At 33.9% G+C, this 24,760-nt stretch overlaps 1 protein-coding gene across 3 annotated transcripts in view; it reads left to right on the top strand.

Annotated features, from left to right (window-relative positions):
* Positions 1–24,760, top strand: part of LOC133537252 (collagen alpha-1(XXVI) chain) — a 61,982-nt gene that overhangs the window by 36,253 nt on the left and 969 nt on the right. For 2 of the 3 annotated variants that reach the window (XM_061878216.1, XM_061878215.1), the window contains exons 8-13: positions 12,368–12,427; positions 15,707–15,759; positions 15,845–15,907; positions 17,023–17,058; positions 18,961–19,006; positions 19,073–19,156. In XM_061878216.1, the coding sequence (XP_061734200.1) occupies positions 12,368–12,427; positions 15,707–15,759; positions 15,845–15,907; positions 17,023–17,058; positions 18,961–19,006; positions 19,073–19,156 (342 nt within the window). The remainder of the gene's footprint in view (positions 1–12,367; positions 12,428–15,706; positions 15,760–15,844; positions 15,908–17,022; positions 17,059–18,960; positions 19,007–19,072; positions 19,157–24,760) is intronic. The other variant, XM_061878217.1, reaches the window with a different exon arrangement.

Below are 24,760 nucleotides of genomic sequence, written 5' to 3'. Positions count from 1 at the left end.
AAAGTAGCTGGCCTGCAGAAAAAGTGTGCACCCCTGCTTTAGGAAGTCGGATGCAGCTGTTGAAGTATTTATACCTGGCAAAGTATCTTTAGCCTTTAGCAAAGGGAGTTTGCATCTTTACTGGAGAAGTGGATTGTCTTAAATAGTTCCCTGGTGTTCTGCTGACGTGGTCACGCTGCACATTATAGAGAACCAACAACAACAATGCAGCTGAAGGCCACGTTTCAAATCTAACAGGAGGTCCGAGTTGTGCAAGGCAGACCCCTCGCAAGAGTAAGTGAACTTAATAAAGTGGAACTACTTGCTTTCACAATCATTTCCCCCATAGAACAAATGGTAATAGTGTGCCAGTGTGCCAGTGTGCCAGTGTGCCTGTGTGCCTGTGTGCCAGTGTGCCAGTGTGCCAGTGGCTAGCATGTTGTTGGTCACTAGGGTGTACTCTGCCTCTAACCCAGACCTGGGCCAATGAAGGCCTGGGGGCCACATGCAGCCCGCCGGACATTCCCAAATTATTTATTTAGATGTTTAAGATGTAAAGTGTAGCTGCCATTATGATGTGTACTCATCTTTTATAATCACCCTAAGTCTTCAACTATACTAAGTCTTTACATGCTTGGAATCTGCATCATATACTAATTACTATGTCATCTAATTACTATGTCATCTAATTACTATGTCATCTAATTACTATGTCATCTAATTATTTACTATGTCATCTAATTACTTACTATGTCATCTAATTACTTACTATGTCATCTAATTACTTACTGTGTCATCTAATTACTTACTATGTCATCTAATTACTTACTATGTCATCTAATTACTTACTATGTCATCTAATTACTTACTATGGTCATCTAATTACTTACTATGTCATCTAATTACTTACTATGTCATCTAATTACTTACTATGCTCATCTAATTACTTACTATGCTCATCTAATTACTTACTATGTCATCTAATTACTTACTATGTCATCTAATTACTTACTATGTCATCTAATTACTTAATATGTCATCTAATTACTTACTATGTCATCTAATTACTTACTATGTCATCTAATTACTTACTATGTCATCTAATTACTTACTATGTCATCTAATTATTTACTATGTCATCTAATTACTTAATATGTCATCTAATTACTTACTATGTCACCTAATTACTTACTATGTCATCTAATTACTATGTCATCTAATTACTGACTATGTCATCTAATTACTGACTATGTCATCTAATTACTTACTATGCTCATCTAATTACTTACTATGTCATCTAATTACTTACTATCTCATCTAATTACTTATTATGTCATCTAAATACTTATTATGTCATCTAAATACTTACTATGCTCATCTAATTACTTACTATGTCATCTAATTACTTACTATGTCATCTAATTACTTACTATGCTCATCTAATTACTATGTCATCTAATTACTTACTATGCTCATCTAACTACTTACTATGCTCATCTAATTACTTACTATGTCATCTAATTACTTACTATGTCATCTAATTACTTACTATGTCATCTAATTATTTACTATGTCATCTAATCACTTACTATGTCATCTAATTACTTACTATGTCACCTAATTACTTACTATGTCATCTAATTACTATGTCATCTAATTACTTACTATGTCATCTAATTACTTACTATGCTCATCTAATTACTTACTATGCTCATCTAATTACTTACTATGTCATCTAATTACTTATTATCTCATCTAATTACTTATTATGTCATCTAAATACTTATTATGTCATCTAAATACTTACTATGCTCATCTAATTACTTACTATGTCATCTAAATACTTACTATGCTCATCTAATTACTTACTATGTCATCTAATTACTTACTATGCTCATCTAATTACTATGTCATCTAATTACTTACTATGCTCATCTAATTACTTACTATGTCATCTAATTACTTACTATGTCATCTAATTACTTAATATGTCATCTAATTACTTACTATGTCATCTAATTACTTAATATGTCATCTAATTACTTACTATGTCATCTAATTACTTACTATGTCATCTAATTATTTACTATGTCATCTAATTACTTACTATGTCATCTAATTACTTACTATGTCACCTAATTACTTACTATGTCATCTAATTACTATGTCATCTAATTACTGACTATGTCATCTAATTACTTACTATGCTCATCTAATTACTTACTATGTCATCTAATTACTTACTATCTCATCTAATTACTTATTATGTCATCTAAATACTTATTATGTCATCTAAATACTTACTATGCTCATCTAATTACTTACTATGTCATTTAATTACTTACTATGTCATCTAATTACTTACTATGCTCATCTAATTACTTACTATGTCATCTAATTACTTAATATGTCATCTAATTACTTACTATGTCATCTAATTACTTACTATGTCATCTAATTATTTACTATGTCATCTAATTACTTAATATGTCATCTAATTACTTACTATGTCACCTAATTACTTAATATGTCATCTAATTACTATGTCATCTAATTACTGACTATGTCATCTAATTACTGACTATGTCATCTAATTACTTACTATGCTCATCTAATTACTTACTATGTCATCTAATTACTTACTATCTCATCTAATTACTTATTATGTCATCTAAATACTTATTATGTCATCTAAATACTTACTATGCTCATCTAATTACTTACTATGTCATCTAATTACTTACTATGTCATCTAATTACTTACTATGCTCATCTAATTACTATCTCATCTAATTACTTACTATGTCATCTAATTACTTACTATCTCATCTAATTACTTACTATGTCATCTAATTACTTACTATGTCATCTAATTACTTACTATGCTCATCTCATTACTTACTATGTCATCTAATTACTTACTATGTCATCTAATTACTTACTATGTCATCTAATTACTTACTATGTCATCTAATTACTTACTATGTCATCTAATTACTATGTCATCTAATTACTTACTATGTCATCTAATTACTTACTATGCTCATCTAATTACTTACTATGCTCATCTAATTACTTACTATGTCATCTAATTACTTATTATCTCATCTAATTACTTATTATGTCATCTAAATACTTATTATGTCATCTAAATACTTACTATGCTCATCTAATTACTTACTATGTCATCTAAATACTTACTATGCTCATCTAATTACTTACTATGTCATCTAATTACTTACTATGCTCATCTAATTACTTACTATGTCATCTAATTACTTACTATGTCATCTAATTACTTAATATGTCATCTAATTACTTACTATGTCATCTAATTATTTACTATGTCATCTAATTACTTACTATGTCATCTAATTACTTACTATGTCACCTAATTACTTACTATGCTCATCTAATTACTTACTATGTCATCTAATTACTTACTATGTCATCTAATTACTTACTATGCTCATCTAATTACTATGTCATCTAATTACTTACTATGCTCATCTAACTACTTACTATGCTCATCTAATTACTTACTATGTCATCTAATTACTTACTATGTCATCTAATTACTTACTATGTCATCTAATTACTTACTATGTCATCTAATTATTTACTATGTCATCTAATCACTTACTATGTCATCTAATTACTTACTATGTCATCTAATTACTTACTATGCTCATCTAACTACTTACTATGCTCATCTAATTACTTACTATGTCATCTAATTACTTACTATGTCATCTAATTACTTACTATGTCATCTAATTACTTACTATGTCATCTAATTATTTACTATGTCATCTAATCACTTACTATGTCACCTAATTACTTACTATGTCATCTAATTACTATGTCATCTAATTACTTACTATGTCATCTAATTACTTACTATGCTCATCTAATTACTTACTATGCTCATCTAATTACTTACTATGTCATCTAATTACTTATTATCTCATCTAATTACTTATTATGTCATCTAAATACTTATTATGTCATCTAAATACTTACTATGCTCATCTAATTACTTACTATGTCATCTAAATACTTACTATGCTCATCTAATTACTTACTATGTCATCTAATTACTTACTATGCTCATCTAATTACTATGTCATCTAATTACTTACTATGCTCATCTAATTACTTACTATGTCATCTAATTACTTACTATGTCATCTAATTACTTAATATGTCATCTAATTACTTACTATGTCATCTAATTACTTAATATGTCATCTAATTACTTACTATGTCATCTAATTACTTACTATGTCATCTAATTATTTACTATGTCATCTAATTACTTACTATGTCATCTAATTACTTACTATGTCACCTAATTACTTACTATGTCATCTAATTACTATGTCATCAAATTACTTACTATGTCATCTAATTACTTACTATCTCATCTAATTACTTATTTTGTCATCTAAATACTTATTATGTCATCTAAATACTTACTATGCTCATCTAATTACTTACTATGTCATTTAATTACTATGTCATCTAATTACTTACTATGCTCATCTAACTACTTACTATGCTCATCTAATTACTTACTATGTCATCTAATTACTTACTGTGTCATCTAATTACTTACTATGTCATCTAATTATTTACTATGTCATCTAATTACTTACTATGTCATCTAATTACTATGTCATCTAATTAATTACTATGTCATCTAATTACTTACTATCTCATCTAATTACTTATTTTGTCATCTAAATACTTATTATGTCATCTAAATACTTACTATGCTCATCTAATTACTTACTATGCTCATCTAATTACTATGTCATCTAATTACTTACTATGCTCATCTAACTACTTACTATGCTCATCTAATTACTTACTATGTCATCTAATTACTTACTGTGTCATCTAATTACTTACTATGTCATCTAATTATTTACTATGTCATCTAATTACTTACTATGTCATCTAATTACTTACTATGTCACCTAATTACTTACTATGTCATCTAATTACTATGTCATCTAATTACTGACTATGTCATCTAATTACTTACTATGCTCATCTAATTACTTACTATGTCATCTAATTACTTACTATCTCATCTAATTACTTATTATGTCATCTAAATACTTATTATGTCATCTAAATACTTACTATGCTCATCTAATTACTTACTATGTCATCTAATTACTTACTATGCTCATCTAATTACTATGTCATCTAATTACTTACTATGCTCATCTAATTACTTACTATGCTCATCTAATTACTTACTATGTCATCTAATTACTTACTATGCTCATCTAATTACTTACTATGTCATCTAATTACTTACTATGTCATCTAATTACTTACTATGTCATCTAATTATTTACTATGTCATCTAAATACTTACTATGTCATCTAATTACTTACTATGTCACCTAATTACTTACTATGTCATCTAATTACTATGTCATCTAATTACTTACTATGTCATCTAATTACTTACTATGTCACCTAACTACTTACTATGTCATCTAATTACTATGTCATCTAATTACTGACTATGTCATCTAATTACTTACTATGCTCATCTAATTACTTACTATGCTCATCTAATTACTTACTATGTCATCTAATTACTTACTATCTCATCTAATTACTTATTATGTCATCTAAATACTTATTATGTCATCTAATTACTTACTATGCTCATCTAATTACTATGTCATCTAATTACTTACTATGCTCATCTAATTACTTACTATGCCATCTAATTACTTACTATGTCATCTAATTACTTACTATGTCATCTAATTACTTACTATGTCATCTAATTATTTACTATGTCATCTAATTACTTACTATGTCACCTAATTACTTACTATGTCATCTAATTACTATGTCATCTAATTACTTACTATGTCATCTAATTACTTACTATGCTCATCTAATTACTTACTATGTCATCTAATTACTTACTATCTCATCCAATTACTTATTATGTCATCTAAATACTTATTATGTCATCTAAATACTTACTATGCTCATCTAATTACTTACTATGCTCATCTAATTACTTACTATGTCATCTAATTACTTATTATCTCATCTAATTACTTATTATGTCATCTAAATACTTACTATGCTCATCTAATTACTTACTATGTCATCTAATTACTTACTATGCTCATCTAATTACTTACTATGTCATCTAATTACTATGTCATCTAATTATTTACTATGTCATCTAATTACTTACTATGTCATTTAATTACTTACTATGTCATCTAATTACTATGTCATCTAATTACTGACTATGTCATCTAATTACTGACTATGTCATCTAATTACTTACTATGTCATCTAATTACTTACTATGTCATCTAATTACTTACTATGCTCATCTAATTACTTACTATGCTCATCTAATTACTTAGTATGTCATCTAATGACTTACTATCTCATCTAATTACTTATTATGTCATCTAAATACTTTTTATGTCATCTAAATACTTACTATGCTCATCTAATTACTTACTATGTCATCTAATTACTTACTATGTCATCTAATTACTTACTATGCTCATCTAATTACTATGTCATCTAATTACTTACTATGCTCATCTAACTACTTACTATGCTCATCTAATTACTTACTATGTCATCTAATTACTTACTATGTCATCTAATTACTATGTCATCTAATTATTTACTATGTCATCCAATTACTTACTATGTCATTTAATTACTTACTATGTCATCTAATTACTATGTCATCTAATTACTGACTATGTCATCTAATTACTTACTATGTCATCTAATTACTTACTATGTCATCTAATTACTTACTATGCTCATCTAATTACTTACTATGCTCATCTAATTACTTAGTATGTCATCTAATGACTTACTATCTCATCTAATTACTTATTATGTCATCTAAATACTTTTTATGTCATCTAAATACTTACTATGCTCATCTAATTACTTACTATGTCATCTAATTACTTACTATGTCATCTAATTACTTACTATGCTCATCTAATTACTATGTCATCTAATTACTTACTATGCTCATCTAACTACTTACTATGCTCATCTAATTACTTACTATGTCATCTAATTACTTACTATGTCATCTAATTACTATGTCATCTAATTATTTACTATGTCATCTAATTACTTACTATGTCATTTAATTACTTACTATGTCATCTAATTACTATGTCATCTAATTACTGACTATGTCATCTAATTACTGACTATGTCATCTAATTACTTACTATGTCATCTAATTACTTACTATGTCATCTAATTACTTACTATGCTCATCTAATTACTTACTATGCTCATCTAATTACTTAGTATGTCATCTAATGACTTACTATCTCATCTAATTACTTATTATGTCATCTAAATACTTTTTATGTAATCTAAATACTTACTATGCTCATCTAATTACTTACTATGTCATCTAATTACTTACTATGTCATCTAATTACTTACTATGCTCATCTAATTACTATGTCATCTAATTACTTACTATGCTCATCTAACTACTTACTATGCTCATCTAATTACTTACCATGCTCATCTAATTTTTTACTATGTCATCTAATTACTTACTATGCTCATCTAATTACTATGTCATCTAATTACTTACTATGCTCATCTAACTACTTACTATGCTCATCTAATTACTTACTATGCCATCTAATTACTTACTATGTCATCTACTGCATTTATAATATTCACATGTGAATAATACTGTATAATAGACTGTATTTATGTTATTCACATGTAAAAAATACCTGCGTGTTTATTGTTTATTGTGAGCGAACTGTGGTGCTGAATTTCCCCCAGGGATCAATAGAGTACTTTCTATTCTATTCTATTCTATTCTATTCCAATTGTATAATAAGCAATAATTCTGAGATTATTGAGGGAAGACTCTTACTGGTTTTATAACGAGGCCATGCAGAATAAGGCATTAATAAGTACTTAATAGTGTGTTAACTATGTTACTAATTTGCATGTTAATAAACAACTAATTAATGCTGAATATGTTCCCCACACTAAAGTGTTGCCGAAATCTTAATTTAAAATGTCTCATCAAGCAGTAAGAACTATCTGCAGCGACAGATCATTTCAGTAGTATTTCTTTGTCTAAAATCTAGTCTTTTTATCTTATTTTTTGTCAGCCCTTTCCTGCACTTTGGGCCTTCTGAGCGCGTCCACTGAGAGGCAGCAGACCTCCGTGATGCACAGGAAGCAGTGTTGGCCTCCGTGCTCCCACAGCCGTGACTGCGGGTCTGGAACAATGCAGATTTGGGTCTGTGGGACCATGTTAGCCCGGGGGGGAAGCAAGCGGCTGTAAATCGGCCCTAATTTGTTAGCTGTCAGCACAACAGTGTGCATTTCGTGGAAGAGACGGTGGCCCTGAGCCAGGTGGGCTGCCACTCATGTGAAGTTCCTTGGCCAGGGCGCAGGTTAAAGCGTGGGGAAATTAGTTCCAGAGGAAAATCTGCTTCTTCCTTCTTTTATTGTGTGGCCGTCAGCCATAATGGAGCAGTGTTGTCTCAACATGGGCGGCCTGAGACTGCCAGCAGAAGTGGAAAGCAAGTGGAAAGTAAGTGGGAATGTTTGTCTTTCTTCCTCTTACAAGCTGTCTTTAACACATCTGGCATGCTGTGAACAAGGCAGGACTCCCACCTCTGTGCAAACACACCGTGTCCAAATGTCTTTAATTGTCCCGTTAATGGCAGCTGCTGCTGCTTGTCACTCACGCTCACCAAATATAGACTTGGAAGAGGTTTTCTTTCCTCCCTCACATTTGTTTGAAGAAAACTTAGTTCTGTACAATACTTGGGTGGGGCGGGAAAGGAAACCAGTGGACAGTTTTTTTTTTTGTCTTATTCTTTTGTGTCACTCATCCATGCAGTTGCTCGCACAACATAATTGTTAGTGAGCTCAGGTGTCGGGATTAGTCGACTCATCTGGGATGAAATGTGACACACCTGGATGAGGTGTGTGCGTGTGTGTGTGTGTGTGTGTGTGTGTGTGTGTGTGTGTGTGTGTGTGTGTGTGTGTGTGTGTGTGTGTGTGTGTGTGTGATCTTGTATTTCTAGCCTTCTTGAGACTTCAACAAGGAACAGTATCTTCCATATGAGGAGGTGTGAAGAAGTGATGACATAAATCATGGTCCCAATAACAATATAGCTCGGTTGGTAGAGTGGCCGTGCCAGCAACTTGAGGGTTGCAGGTTCGATCCCCGCTTCCGCCATCCTAGTCACTGCCGTTGTGTCTTTGGGCAAGACACTTTACCCACCTGCTCCCAGTGCCACCCACACTGGTTTGAATGTTTCTTAGATATTGGGTTTCACTATGTAAAGCGCTTTGAGTCACTAGAGAAAAGCGCTATATAAATATAATTCACAAATTCACAATAATAGACAATGTCTCATTTGCACCTCGGCTGGTGACATCAATCTAAATGAGGGTGGTCCCAAAAAGGAGGGATTTTTCAAATTGACTGTGTGTCGCTTTTAAAAGGGCTCCCCCTCTGTTAAACATATGAAATAACAAGTGTGTGTAAGAAATTTAAAGGGGAACATTATCACAATTTCAGAAGGGTTAAAACCAATAACAAAAATCAGTTCCCAGTGGCTTATTTTATTTTTCGAAGTTTTTTTTTAAATTTTACCCGTCCCGGCATATCCCTGAAAAAGCTTTAAAGTGCTTGATTTTAGCTATTTGCCTAAGCCACTGTCCATTTCCCTGTGACGTCACATAGCCATGCCAATACAAACAATGGCAAATAGCACAGCAAGATATAGCGACATTAGCTCGGATTCAGACTCGGATTTCAGCGGCTTAAGTGATTCAACAGATTACACATGTATTGAAACGGATGGTTGGACTATGGGGGCAGATAGCGAAAACGAAATTGAAGAAGAAACTGAAGCTATTGAGCGAGTAGCAATTGACGCTATTCGGCCATGCATGTCTGCCTTAGCATCGCCGGTAAAATGTGCAGACCAGACAATCAGGACTTTCTCATTGACACTGGATCCACTTAAATCTGTCGATTGGTAAGTGTTTGTTTGGCATTACATGTGGATGGAAGGAAACGTTGGATGTAAATATAGTTTCAAATGTACATACAGGTAGCCTAAATAGCATGTTAGCATCAATTAGCTGGTAGTCATGCCGCGACCAAATATGTCTGATTAGCACATATGTCAATAAAATCGACAACACTCACCTTTGTGATTTCGTTGACTTTATCGTTGGGAATGCATCTGCTTTGAGTGTCGCAGGATATCCAGACATTCTTGCCATCTCTGTCGTAGCATCGCCGGTAAAAACCAAACGAGGGACTTTCGCATCTCTTGACACTGGATCAACTTAAATCCGTCGATTGGTAAGTGTTAAACTGGATCAACTTAAATTCGTTGATTGGTAAGTGTTTGTTTCGCATTAAATGTGGATGGAAGGAAACGCTGGATGTAAATATAGTTTCAAATGTACATACAGCTCGCCTAAATAGCATGTTAGCATCGATTAGCTGGTAGTCATGCCGCGACCAAATATGTCTGATTAGCACATAAGTCAATAAAATCGACAACACTCACCTTTGTGATTTCGTTGACTTTATCGTTGGGAATGCATCTGCTTTGAATGTCGCAGGATATCCAGACATTCTTGCCATTTCTGTCGTAGCATCGCCGGTAAAAACCAAACGAGGGACTTTCGCATCTCTTGACACTGGATCAACTTAAATCCGTCGATTGGTAAGTGTTTGTTTCGCATTAAATGTGGGTGCAAGGAAACGCTGGATGTAAATAAATAAATAAATGGGTTGTACTTGTATAGCGCTTTTCTACCTTCAAGGTACTCAAAGCGCTTTGACACTACTTCCACATTTACCCATTCACACACACATTCACACACTGATGGAGGGAGCTGCCATGCAAGGCGCTAACCAGCACCCATCAGGAGCAAGGGTGAAGTGTCTTGCTCAGGACACAACGGACGTGACGAGGTTGGTTCTAGGTGGGATTTGAACCAGTGACCCTCGGGTTGCGCACGGCCACTCTCCCACTGCGCCACGCCGTCCAGTCGCAGGATATCCAGACATTCTTGCCGTCTCTGTGCCATCTCTGTCGTAGCATCGCCGGTAAAAAACAAACAAGGGACTTTTGCATCTCTTGACACTGGAGCAACTTAAATCCGTCGATTGGTATGTGTTTGTTTGGGATTAAATGTGGATGGAGGGAAAGGCTAGATGTAAATATAGCTACAAATGAGGCATAATGCTGCAATATGTACACAGCTAGCCTAAATAGCATGTTAGCATCGATTAGCATGCCGTGCTAATCAATGCACATTCTACGTAAATCAACTTGAATCCGTCCCTGATCGTGTTGTTACACCCTCCGACAACACACCGACGAGGCATGATGTCTCCAAGGTATCGGAAAATAGTCGAAAAAACGGAAAATAACAGCTGATTTGACTCGATGCGTGTGATGTGTAGGGAAAAATGGTGTTGAGTACCGATGTGACGTCACATTCTGACGTCGTCGCTGAGAAAGGGATAAACAGAAACGCGTTTAATTCGCCAAAATTCACTTATTTAGATTTCGGAAATCGGTTAAAAAAACATGGTCTTTTTTCTGCAACATCAAAGTATATATTGACGCTTGCATAGGTCTGCTGATAATGTTCCCCTTTATATGCGCCCCCTTTGCCCAAAATTAATTTAAAAAAAATGTTCAATAAATATGGAAATAGAGACATACTGTAATAACCTGAAGTAAATAATGAAGATTAAAGACCACTTAAAGAACAAAAAAATATAACATTTAAAAAATTAAATAAAAGCTTACCTTTTTTACATTTACATAGTATGTATATATTATTAATGTTGTAAATACAAATCTTTATATATCTAGAAAGGCTGGTCCTGAAGAGGTCGGCATTTTCTCAGGTGTCAAGAAGGTAACAAATACAAGAATGTGTGTGTGTCTAAAGTACTAGACCTGCACTGTCCACTTGAAAAGAAGAAAGACAAGGCGTGCAAACAATGAAATACAACATTGCAAACATCACTGGCCCCACATGCTGCGTACATAATCCATATTCTGTGATATTAGGATTGTAAAACATCATCAAACATGCATCACACAATTATTAAAGGGTCGCTGTATTACCCCGAGGGTTGTGGTGTTCATTCCTCACATTTTGAATGATGTTGATTGGAAAATATTTAGTCTGAATAAGAGTTGATCAATGTAGCAACAACAGTTTGAGGTCTTCCATGGTTGCAAGTGTCCCAAACTGTGTCTTGCCACATCTACACAGTGTGGATTTTCAATTGTCTGTTTTTGTGCTTCTTTCCCAGAGGAAGACCGCATCCATCCAGTTGGCCCTCCTGGTCCAGCGGGTCCCAGGGGCCCCCCAGGTACAAACAACACCACCCAGCTACAACATTAGGTACACTTGACAGTCGAAAAGCTGTATCAACTAGAATCTCAGAGTTCTGCAACCTGAGGCTCGTGATGTGGCTCCGTGACATTTTGGTTTTTACCCCCAGAGTGAGAAATGTTTGCATTTTTGAAAAACACTTCTAAAATTTGCATCGGCCTGTGAGGTCATTAATGCACAAAGAATGTGACTTAGACTTAGACAAACTTTATTGATGCGCAATGGAATATGTTTGTTGAGTCCTGAATGCAAGTTAAAAAGACTGAAAGTGTGTTCAGTTCAGCTTCTGCAGTCTGCAACCCCTTGAATACTTGACTTGAGGTCCAGTTTATTTGAAACATGCATGCATACAACATGATACATCACACATGCATGCATACAACATGATACATCACACATGCATGCATACAACATGATACATCACACATGCATGCATACAACATGATACATCACACATGCATGCATACAACATGATACATCACACATGCATGCATACAACATGATACATCACACATGCATGCATACAACATGATACATCACACATGCATGCATACAATATGACGCATCACACATGCATGCATACAACATGATGCATCACACATGCATGCATACAACATGATGCATCACACATGCATGCATACAACATGATACATCACACATGCATGCATACAACATGATACATCACACATGCATGCATACAACATGATACATCACACATGCATGCATACAACATGATACATCACACATGCATGCATACAACATGATGCATCACACATACATGCATACAACATGATACATCACACATGCATGCATACAACATGATACATCACACATGCATGCATACAACATGATACATCACACATGCATGCATACAACATGATACATCACACATGCATGCATACAACATGATACATCACACATGCATGCATACAACATGATACATCACACATGCATGCATACAACATGATACATCACACATGCATGCATACAACATGATGCATCACACATGCATGCATACAACATGATGCATCACACATGCATGCATACAACATGATACATCACACATGCATGCATACAACATGATACATCACACATGCATGCATACAACATGATACATCACACATGCATGCATACAACATGATACATCACACATGCATGCATACAACATGATACATCACACATGCATGCATACAACATGATACATCACACATGCATGCATACAACATGATACATCACACTTGCATGCATACAACATGATACATCACACATGCATGCATACAACATGATACATCACACATGCATGCATACAACATGATACATCACACATGCATGCATACAACATGATACATCACACATGCATGCATACAACATGATGCATCACACATGCATGCATACAACATGATACATCACACATGCATGCATACAACATGATACATCACACATGCATGCATACAACATGATACATCACACATACATGCATACAACATGATGCATCACACATGCATGCATACAACATGATACATCACACATGCATGCATACAACATGATACATCACACATGCATGCATACAACATGATACATCACACATGCATGCATACAACATGATGCATCACACATGCATGCATACAACATGATGCATCACACATGCATGCATACAACATGATGCATCACACATGCATGCATACAACATGATACATCACACATGCATGCATACAACATGATACATCACACATACATGCATACAACATGATACATCACACATACATGCATACAACATGACGCATCACACATGCATGCATACAACATGATATATCACACATGCATGCATACAACATGATACATCACACATGCATACAACATGATGCATCACACATGCATACAACATGATGCATCACACATGCATGCATACAACATGATACATCACACATGCATGCATACAACATGATGCATCACACATGCATACAACATGATACATCACACATGCATACAACATGATGCATCACACATGCATGCATACAACATGATACATCACACATGCATGCATACAACATGATACATCACACATACATGCATACAACATGATACATCACACATACATGCATACAACATGACGCATCACACATGCATGCATACAACATGATACATCACACATGCATGCATACAACATGATACATCACACATGCATGCATACAACATGACGCATCACACATGCATGCATACAACATGATACATCACACATGCATGCATACAACATGATACATCACACATGCATGCATACAACATGATACAACACACATGCATACATACAACATGATACATCACACATACATGCATACAACATGACGCATCACACATGCATGCATACAACATGATACATCACACATGCATGCATACAACATGATACATCACACATACATGCATACAACATGATACATCACACATACATGCATACAACATGACGCATCACACATGCATGCATACAACATGATACATCACACATGCATGCATACAACATGATACATCACACATGCATACAACATGATGCATCACACATGCATACAACATGATGCATCACACATGCATGCATACAACATGATACATCACACATGCATGCATACAACATGATGCATCACACATGCATACAACATGATACATCACACATGCATACAACATGATGCATCACACATGCATGCATACAACATGATACATCACACATGCATGCATACAACATGATACATCACACATACATGCATACAACATGATACATCACACATACATGCATACAACATGACGCATCACACATGCATGCATACAACATGATACATCACACATGCATGCATACAACATGATACATCACACATGCATGCATACAACATGATACATCCCACATGCATGCATACAACATGATACATCACACATGCATGCATACAACATGATGCATCACACATGCATGCATACAACATGATACATCACACATGCATGCATACAATATGACGCATCACACATGCATGCATACAACATGATACATCACACACACATGCTAGTGTCCTCCGCTATTCCATAAAGTTAGGTTGTTGTATGTGATCACTGATGTATTATCATGTTGGGCAAGCGCTCTGGAGACAAACACAGCTCATTAGCATTAAAGCTGCAGACACAAAGCGGTTTAGGCCTGCAGTTCATTCTGTATTTACTGCAACCTCGAGGAAAGTCTCTTCTGTAAGTGATGTGTGATATGTGGTCAACCATCATTCAGGACCTCCTGGACCAACAGGACCTCCAGGGATTCCAGGCATGCCGGGTCAAGACGTGAGCATCATGACACTTCAGATGTTGATAAAAATATAGACAATTTCCATCATGAACTTGTGTTCATCTGTTGGACTGAACCCAGGGCAAGGAAGGCGACCCGGGAACACCTGGGATTGTTGGACCTAAAGGAGACCCGGGGGAAAGGGTGAGACTTGATTTTTTTTTTTGTATTGCTACCATATTTCTTTGAATAGCCGCCGGGTGTATAGTATGTGCCTGCCTAGAATTACTGCCGGGTCAAACTCTTTGCGCAAAATATTATTTTTATTAGCGCATGTCTAGAATTTCCACCGGGTCAAACTCGTCACGTCACGAGTGACACTTCACCTGTCATCATTTTCAAAATGGAGGAGGCTGATTTTTATCATTTAAAATCGCATAAAGGAAGAAGATTAAGAGCTATTCAGTAGGATTTAAGGTCCAAGCTATTGAATATGCTAAAAAGAACAGTAAGCAGCTATGTTTTATTAATATACCGTAGCTGCGTTTGTCAAATATGAGTCATTAAATGACTCCCGCCTCCTGGTGGTAGAGGGCGCTAGTGATCCTTCTTGCGACTACTCGGCTGCAGAAGAAGTGACAACAAGCAGCAAGAGTGAGCAGCGATCCTTTATTTTTTCCTCTGGCTTGCACTTTTAACATGGAGGATTACATAACTAAAATAAAACACTTTTCTAAACTGGACTTTCAATGGAAGCAGAAGGTAATTAAGGAAGATCTCCATCGAGACAGAGACTTTTAAAACTGAAGAAAGATAAGGAAGACTTCTATAAACAAGTTATTGATGCTTTTGATCAGAAGGAGCTGCGCATGGACTTCATTTATAAGTAAAGGTAAGACCATAATAAGGTTTTTTTAATTAAATGTGCTTTAATGATGGTATCCTTACATCACACTCAAATTTATAAGCGCAGGCCTAAATTTACCGCATGCCTTTGGTAAACGCCGGAGTGTGAAGAGGTTTTAAATTAATTAGCGCCCCGGTGGCAATTCAAGGAAATACGGTAATTTTTAGTTTGTGAGAGTCAAAGGGGTCATGTGATCTTAAAAGGCATTAGAGGTGAAGGGGCCGGGCTTCAAAGACTGGGGTCCATGACTAATCCTCCCCTCTGTTCTCTGGGCCAAGGCCAGGCCTCGCTAATGCCCGCTCCCCTCCGCCTTTAAAGCTGATCCCTGACTGCCAGCAATGATTTAAGACAAGATGTCTGCTGAAGAGGAGATGTGAGATGAAATATGTGCTCTCTGTCCTTCCTCCATTAGGGGCCTCCGGGTGCAAGAGGCCAACAAGGCCTGGCTGTGAGTATGTCAACCTTTTGTGCAGCTAGTTCTCTACCTGGGCTACGTGCTATGTGGGCTCCATCTGGTGGTGCGCCAAAGAATTACCTCATTAAATAGTCAAAACACAGTGTTACTGTTCAAACTGTGTGTAATGTCACACTGGCCAAAACTGTTATCAATCAATCAAATAGCTCTAAATCACGAGTGTCTCAAAGGGCTGCATAACATGACATTGTTATTAGATAAACCTGTTAAAACCCACGCCTTGTTTTTAATGAATAGACAGGCCTACTGTGCTACTGTGTTTTGATGTTGGTCATTGTGGGTGTACTGGGTAAATGTTTTCTGAGGTAGTACTTGGTGAAAGCCCAAAGCAGTGCAGTTGTCACCATGTGTAAAAGGTAAATAAAAAGAGAATACAACAAATCCTTTTCAACTTATATTCAATTGAATAGACTGCAAAGACAAGATATTTCATCTTCACACTGACAAACTTTCTTATTTTTTGCAAATTATCATGAACTTAGAATTTAATGGCAGCAACACATTGAAAAAAAGTTTTCACGGGCGTTTTTACCAGTGTGTTACATGGCCTTTCCTTTAACAACACTCAGTAAAGGTTTGGGAACTGAGGAGACACATTTTTGAAGTGGAATTCTTGATGTACATCAGTTAAGTTGTACATCAGTTAAGTTGTACAGTCTCCTGCCTCATATTTTAGCCTTCACACATGTTCAATGGAAGACAGGTCTGGACTACAGGCAGGCCAGTCTAGTACCTGCACTCTTTTCATATAAAGCCACACTGTTGTAACACGTGGCCTGGCATTGTCTTGCTGAAATAAGCAGGGGCGTCCATGATAACGTTACATGGATGGCAACATATGTTGCTCCAAAAGCTGTATGTACCTTTCAGCATTAATGGTGCCTTCACAGATGTGTAAGTTACCCATGCCTTGGCCACTAATACACCCCCATACCATCACACATGCTGACTTTCACACTTTGCACCTAGAACAGTCCGGATGGTTCTTTTCCTCTTTGGTATGGAGGACACAATGTCCACAGTTTCCAAAATCAATTTGAAATGTGGACTCATCAGACCACAGAACACTTTCCCACGTTGCATCAGTCCATCTTAGATGAGCTCGGGCCCAGTGAAGCCGGCGGCGTTTGTGGGTGTTGTTGATAAATGGCTTTGGCTTTGCGTAGTAGAGTTTCAACTTGCACTCACAGATGTAGCGACCAACTGTAGTTGCTGACAGTGGTTTTCTGAAGTGTTCCTGTGCAGATGTGGTGATATCCTTTACACACTGATGTCGCTTTTTGATGCTTTTGAGAGGTCAAAGGTCCGTAATATCATGGCTTACGTGCAGTGATTTCTCCGGATTCTCTGAACCTTTTGATGATTTTACGGAGCGTAGATGGTAAAATCCCTAAATTCCTCGCAATAGCTCGTTGAGAAATGTTGTTCTTAAACTGTTGGACAATTTGCTCAGGCATTTGTTGACAAAGTGGTGACCCTCGCCCCGTCCTTGTTTGTGAATGAGTGAGCATTTCATGGAAGCTGCTTTTATAGCCAATTAGCCTGTTCACCTGTGGCATGTTCCAAATAAGTCTTTGATGAGCATTCCTCAACTTTCTCAGTCTTTTTTGCCACTTGTGCCAGCTTTTTTGAAACATGTTGCGGGCATCAAATTCCAAATTAGCTAATTAATATTTGCAAAAAATAGCAAAGTTTGTCAGTGTGAAGATGAAATATCTTGTCTTTGCAGTCTATTCAATTGAATATCAGTTGAAAAGGATTTCTTGCATTCTCTTTTTATTTAGCATTTACACAAGGTGAAAACTTCCTTGCTTTTGGGGTTTGTGGAATAAAAAGAAGAAATTGAAGACCAGATGGTTGTGTTTTCCTTCCCAGGGGCCGGCAGGGCCTAAAGGAGAGCCAGGTGAAGGTCTAGATGAGGTAAGATGTGTGGCATCCTGTCCACATGCAACATGTTCACCAATCAATGTATTGTTTGCTTTGTCGGCGGAGGCGGTGCCACAGCTCAGAGAGGCCCTGAAGATCCTGGCAGAGAGACTTCTGATCCTGGAGCACATGATAGGCATCCACGGTGAGCACAACACAACACAACACAACACAACACAACACAACACAACACAACATCTCGCAGGCAGCTTGTGAAACACAACCACACGGCCAGAACACATGCAACACGGGCAAAACACAACTCAAGATATCGTAAGCTCTATAACATTGTTTTTAAAAAGTTTCATAAATACACAAAAAGTTCTTCTCTCAGGTATTGATGTGAATGTAGAGATGATGTCTGCAGGCTTGTCAGGCCGCCATCTTGAGTAGGGCTTTTGTCAGACTGCCACTAAAATGTGAATCATTTGTAGACCTTATAGGCCAGACCTGGGCAAATGAAGGCTTGGGGGCCACATGCTGTTTGGTAATCTTTTCAATCTGACCCTTAGGACGTTACAACAGTCATTTATTTAGATGTTTAAGATGTAAAGTGTAGCTGCCATTATGATGTGTACTCATCTTTTATAATCACCCTAAGTCTTCAACTATACTAAGTCTTTACATGCTTGGAATCTGCATCATATACTAATTACTATGTCATCTAATTACTATGTCATCTAATTACTTACTATGTCATCTAATTACTTACTATGTCATCTAATTACTATGACATCTAATTACTATGTCATCTAATTACTATGTCATCCAATTACTTACTATGTCATCTAATTACTTACTATGTCATCTAATTACTTACTATGTCATCTAATTACTTACTATGTCATCTAATTACTTACTATGTCATCTAATTAATATGTCATCTAATTACTTACTATGTCATCTAATTACTTACTATGTCATCTAATTACTATGTCATCTAATTACTTACTATGTCATCTAATTACTTACTATGTCATCTAATTACTTACTATGTCATCTAATTACTATGTCATCTAATTACTTACTATGTCATCTAATTACTTACTATGTCATCTAATTACTATATCATCTAATTACTATGTCATCTAATTACTTACTATGTCATCTAATTACTTACTATGTCATCTAATTACTTACTATGTCATCTAATTACTATGTCCTCTAATTACTTACTATGTCATCTAATTACTTACTATGTCATCTAATTACTTACTATGTCATCTAATTACTTACTATGTCATCTAATTACTTACTATGCCATCTAATTACTTACTATGTCATCTAATTACTATGTCATCTAATTACTTACTATGTCATCTAATTACTTACTATCTCATCTAATTACTTACTATGTCGTCTAATTACTATGTCATCTAATTACTTACTATGTCATCTAATTACTATGTCATCTAATTACTTACTATCTCATCTAATTACTTACTATGTCATCTAATTACTTACTATGTCATCTAATTACTATGTCATCTAATTACTTACTATGTCATCTAATTACTTACTATGTCATCTAATTACTTACTATGCCATCTAATTACTTACTATGTCATCTAATTACTATGTCATCTAATTACTTACTATGTCATCTAATTACTTACTATCTCATCTAATTACTTACTATGTCATCTAATTACTATGTCATCTAATTACTTACTATGTCATCTAATTACTATGTCATCTAATTACTTACTATCTCATCTAATTACTTACTATGTCATCTAATTACTTACTATGTCATCTAATTACTATGTCCTCTAATTACTTACTATGTCCTCTAATTACTTACTATGTCATCTAATTACTTACTATGTCATCTAATTACTATGTCATCTAATTACTTACTATGTCATCTAATTACTTACTATGTCATCTAATTACTTACTATGCCATCTAATTACTTACTATGTCATCTAATTACTATGTCATCTAATTACTTACTATGTCATCTAATTACTTACTATCTCATCTAATTACTTACTATGTCATCTAATTACTTACTATGTCATCTAATTACTTACTATGTCATCTAATTACTATGTCATCTAATTACTTACTATCTCATCTAATTACTTACTATGTCATCTAATTACTTACTATGTCATCTAATTACTATGTCATCTAATTACTTACTATGTCATCTAATTACTTACTATGTCATCTAATTACTTACTATGCCATCTAATTACTTACTATGTCATCTAATTACTATGTCATCTAATTACTTACTATGTCATCTAATTACTTACTATCTCATCTAATTACTTACTATGTCATCTAATTACTATGTCATCTAATTACTTACTATGTCATCTAATTACTATGTCATCTAATTACTTACTATCTCATCTAATTACTTACTATGTCATCTAATTACTATGTAATCTAATTACTTACTATGTCATCTAATTACTTACTATGTCATCTAATTACTTACTATGTCATCTAATTACTTACTATCTCATCTAATTACTTACTATGTCATCTAATTACTTACTATGTCATCTAATTACTATGTCATCTAATTACTTACTATGTCATCTAATTACTTACTATCTCATCTAATTACTTACTATGTCATCTAATTACTATGTCATCTAATTAATTACTATGTCATCTAATTACTTACTATGTCATCTAATTACTTACTATCTCATCTAATTACTTACTATGTCATCTAATTACTTACTATGTCATCTAATTACTTACTATCTCATCTAATTACTTACTATGTCATCTAATTACTATGTCATCTAATTAATTACTATGTCATCTAATTACTTATTATGTCATCTAATTACTTACTATGTCATCTAATTACTTACTATGTCATCTAATTAATTACTATGTCATCTAATTACTTACTATGTCTTCTAATTACTTACTATGTCATCTAATTACTTACTATGTCATCTAATTACTATGTCATCTAATTACTTACTATGTCATCTAATTACTATGTCATCTAATTAATTACTATGTCATCTAATTACTTATTATGTCATCTAATTACTTACTATGTCATCTAATTACTTACTATGTCATCTAATTACTTACTATCTCATCTAATTACTTACTATGTCATCTAATTACTTACTATGTCATCTAATTACTATGTCATCTAATTACTTACTATGTCATCTAATTACTTACTATCTCATCTAATTACTTACTATGTCATCTAATTACTTACTATCTCATCTAATTACTTACTATGTCATCTAATTACTTACTATGTCATCTAATTACTTACTATCTCATCTAATTACTTACTATGTCATCTAATTACTATGTCATCTAATTAATTACTATGTCATCTAATTACTTATTATGTCATCTAATTACTTACTATGTCATCTAATTACTTACTATGTCATCTAATTAATTACTATGTCATCTAATTACTTACTATGTCTTCTAATTACTTACTATGTCATCTAATTACTTACTATGTCATCTAATTACTATGTCATCTAATTACTTACTATGTCATCTAATTACTATGTCATCTAATTAATTACTATGTCATCTAATTACTTATTATGTCATCTAATTACTTACTATGTCATCTAATTACTTACTATGTCATCTAATTACTTACTATCTCATCTAATTACTTACTATGTCATCTAATTACTTACTATGTCATCTAATTACTATGTCATCTAATTACTTACTATGTCATCTAATTACTTACTATCTCATCTAATTACTTACTATGTCATCTAATTACTTACTATCTCATCTAATTACTTACTATGTCATCTAATTACTTACTATGTCATCTAATTACTTACTATCTCATCTAATTACTTACTATGTCATCTAATTACTATGTCATCTAATTAATTACTATGTCATCTAATTACTTATTATGTCATCTAATTACTTACTATGTCATCTAATTACTTACTATGTCATCTAATTAATTACTATGTCATCTAATTACTTACTATGTCTTCTAATTACTTACTATGTCATCTAATTACTTACTATGTCATCTAATTACTATGTCATCTAATTACTTACTATGTCATCTAATTACTATGTCATCTAATTAATTACTATGTCATCTAATTACTTATTATGTCATCTAATTACTTACTATGTCATCTAATTACTTACTATGTCATCTAATTACTTACTATCTCATCTAATTACTTACTATGTCATCTAATTACTATGTCATCTAATTAATTACTATGTCATCTAATTACTTACTATGTCTTCTAATTACTTACTATGTCATCTAATTACTTACTATGTCATCTAATTACTATGTCATCTAATTACTTACTATGTCATCTAATTACTATGTCATCTAATTAATTACTATGTCATCTAATTACTTACTATGTCATCTAATTACTTACTATGTCATCTAATTACTTACTATGTCATCTAATTACTTACTATGTCATCTAATTAATTACTATGTCATCTAATTACTTACTATGTCTTCTAATTACTTACTATGTCATCTAATTACTTACTATGTCATCTAATTACTATGTCATCTAATTACTTACTATGTCATCTAATTACTATGTCATCTAATTACTTACTATGTCATCTAATTACTTACTATGTCATCTAATTACTTACTATGTCATCTAATTACTTACTATGCTCATGTAATGAGTTACTATGGTCATGTAAGTCACAGCAGCTGAGCTGAGGTACCAAGCAGTGTGGGTGGGGAGTGTTTCCACAGAGTGTTTCCACAGAGTGTTTCCAGAGCCTGAAATGTGGGTGTCAGAGACAGACGTGGAAGGAAATTTTTACAACAAAGTTCTGCAAGAAAGTGATATTATATCAGATTGTAGGTGGGGTTCATATTTCGCTGTGTTTGTTGCATTTTTGTTGTGTTTGGCTTGATTGTAAAATATGTGGATGGAGAGGGGGTGTGATGTTCATGTTGTCAATATTCAGTGTTTTATCCTTCATAGATAATATTGTAAATCCCACATTCTTTATTTTCATGTACATTCTGGCTGTCTCATTCAGTAAAAAAAAAATTAAAATCCTAATTCGTTTTTTCAAGGCGGTCTGTCATAATGTTTATATTAGGGCTGCGAATCTTTGGGTGTCTCACAATTCGATTCAATATTGATTCTTGGGGTCACGATTCGATAATATATCGATTTTTTTCGATTCAATTCTCGATTCAAAAACAATATTTTTCTGCTTCAAAAGGATTGTGTATTCATTCAATACATAGATTTCAGCAGGATCTACCCCAGTCTGCTGACATGCTAGCAGAGTAGTAGATTTTTAAAAAAAAGCTTTTATAATTGTAAAGGACAATTTGTTTGAACTATTAAAGGAAGCAAAAATATGACTTATTTTATCTTTGTGAAAACATTGGACACAGTGTGTTGTCCAGCTTATGAGATGCCATGCAAGTGTAAGCCACTGTGACACTATTGTTCTTTTTTATTATTTTTATAAATGTCTAATGATAATGTCAATGAGGGATTTTTAATCACTGCTATGCTGAAATGATAACTAATATTGATACTGTTGTTGATAATATTCATTTTTGTTTTGTTCTGTGTGGTGTTTGTGTCTCCTCTCAATTGCTCTGTTTATTGCAGTTCTGAGTGTTGCTGGCTCAGCTTTGCTTTTGGAATTGGATTGCATTGTTGTGGTATTGCTGTGTAGTGTTTTGTTGGATTAATTAAAAAAAAAAAATCGATTTAAAAAAAAAATGAGGGGGGGTAGAGATTCGGTG

This window comes from Nerophis ophidion, linkage group LG18, assembly GCF_033978795.1.
Source record: "Nerophis ophidion isolate RoL-2023_Sa linkage group LG18, RoL_Noph_v1.0, whole genome shotgun sequence".
Classification (NCBI taxonomy): domain Eukaryota; kingdom Metazoa; phylum Chordata; class Actinopteri; order Syngnathiformes; family Syngnathidae; genus Nerophis; species Nerophis ophidion.
Note: the sequence above shows the minus strand (reverse complement) of the source record. Positions and strands in the feature narration are given on the sequence as shown.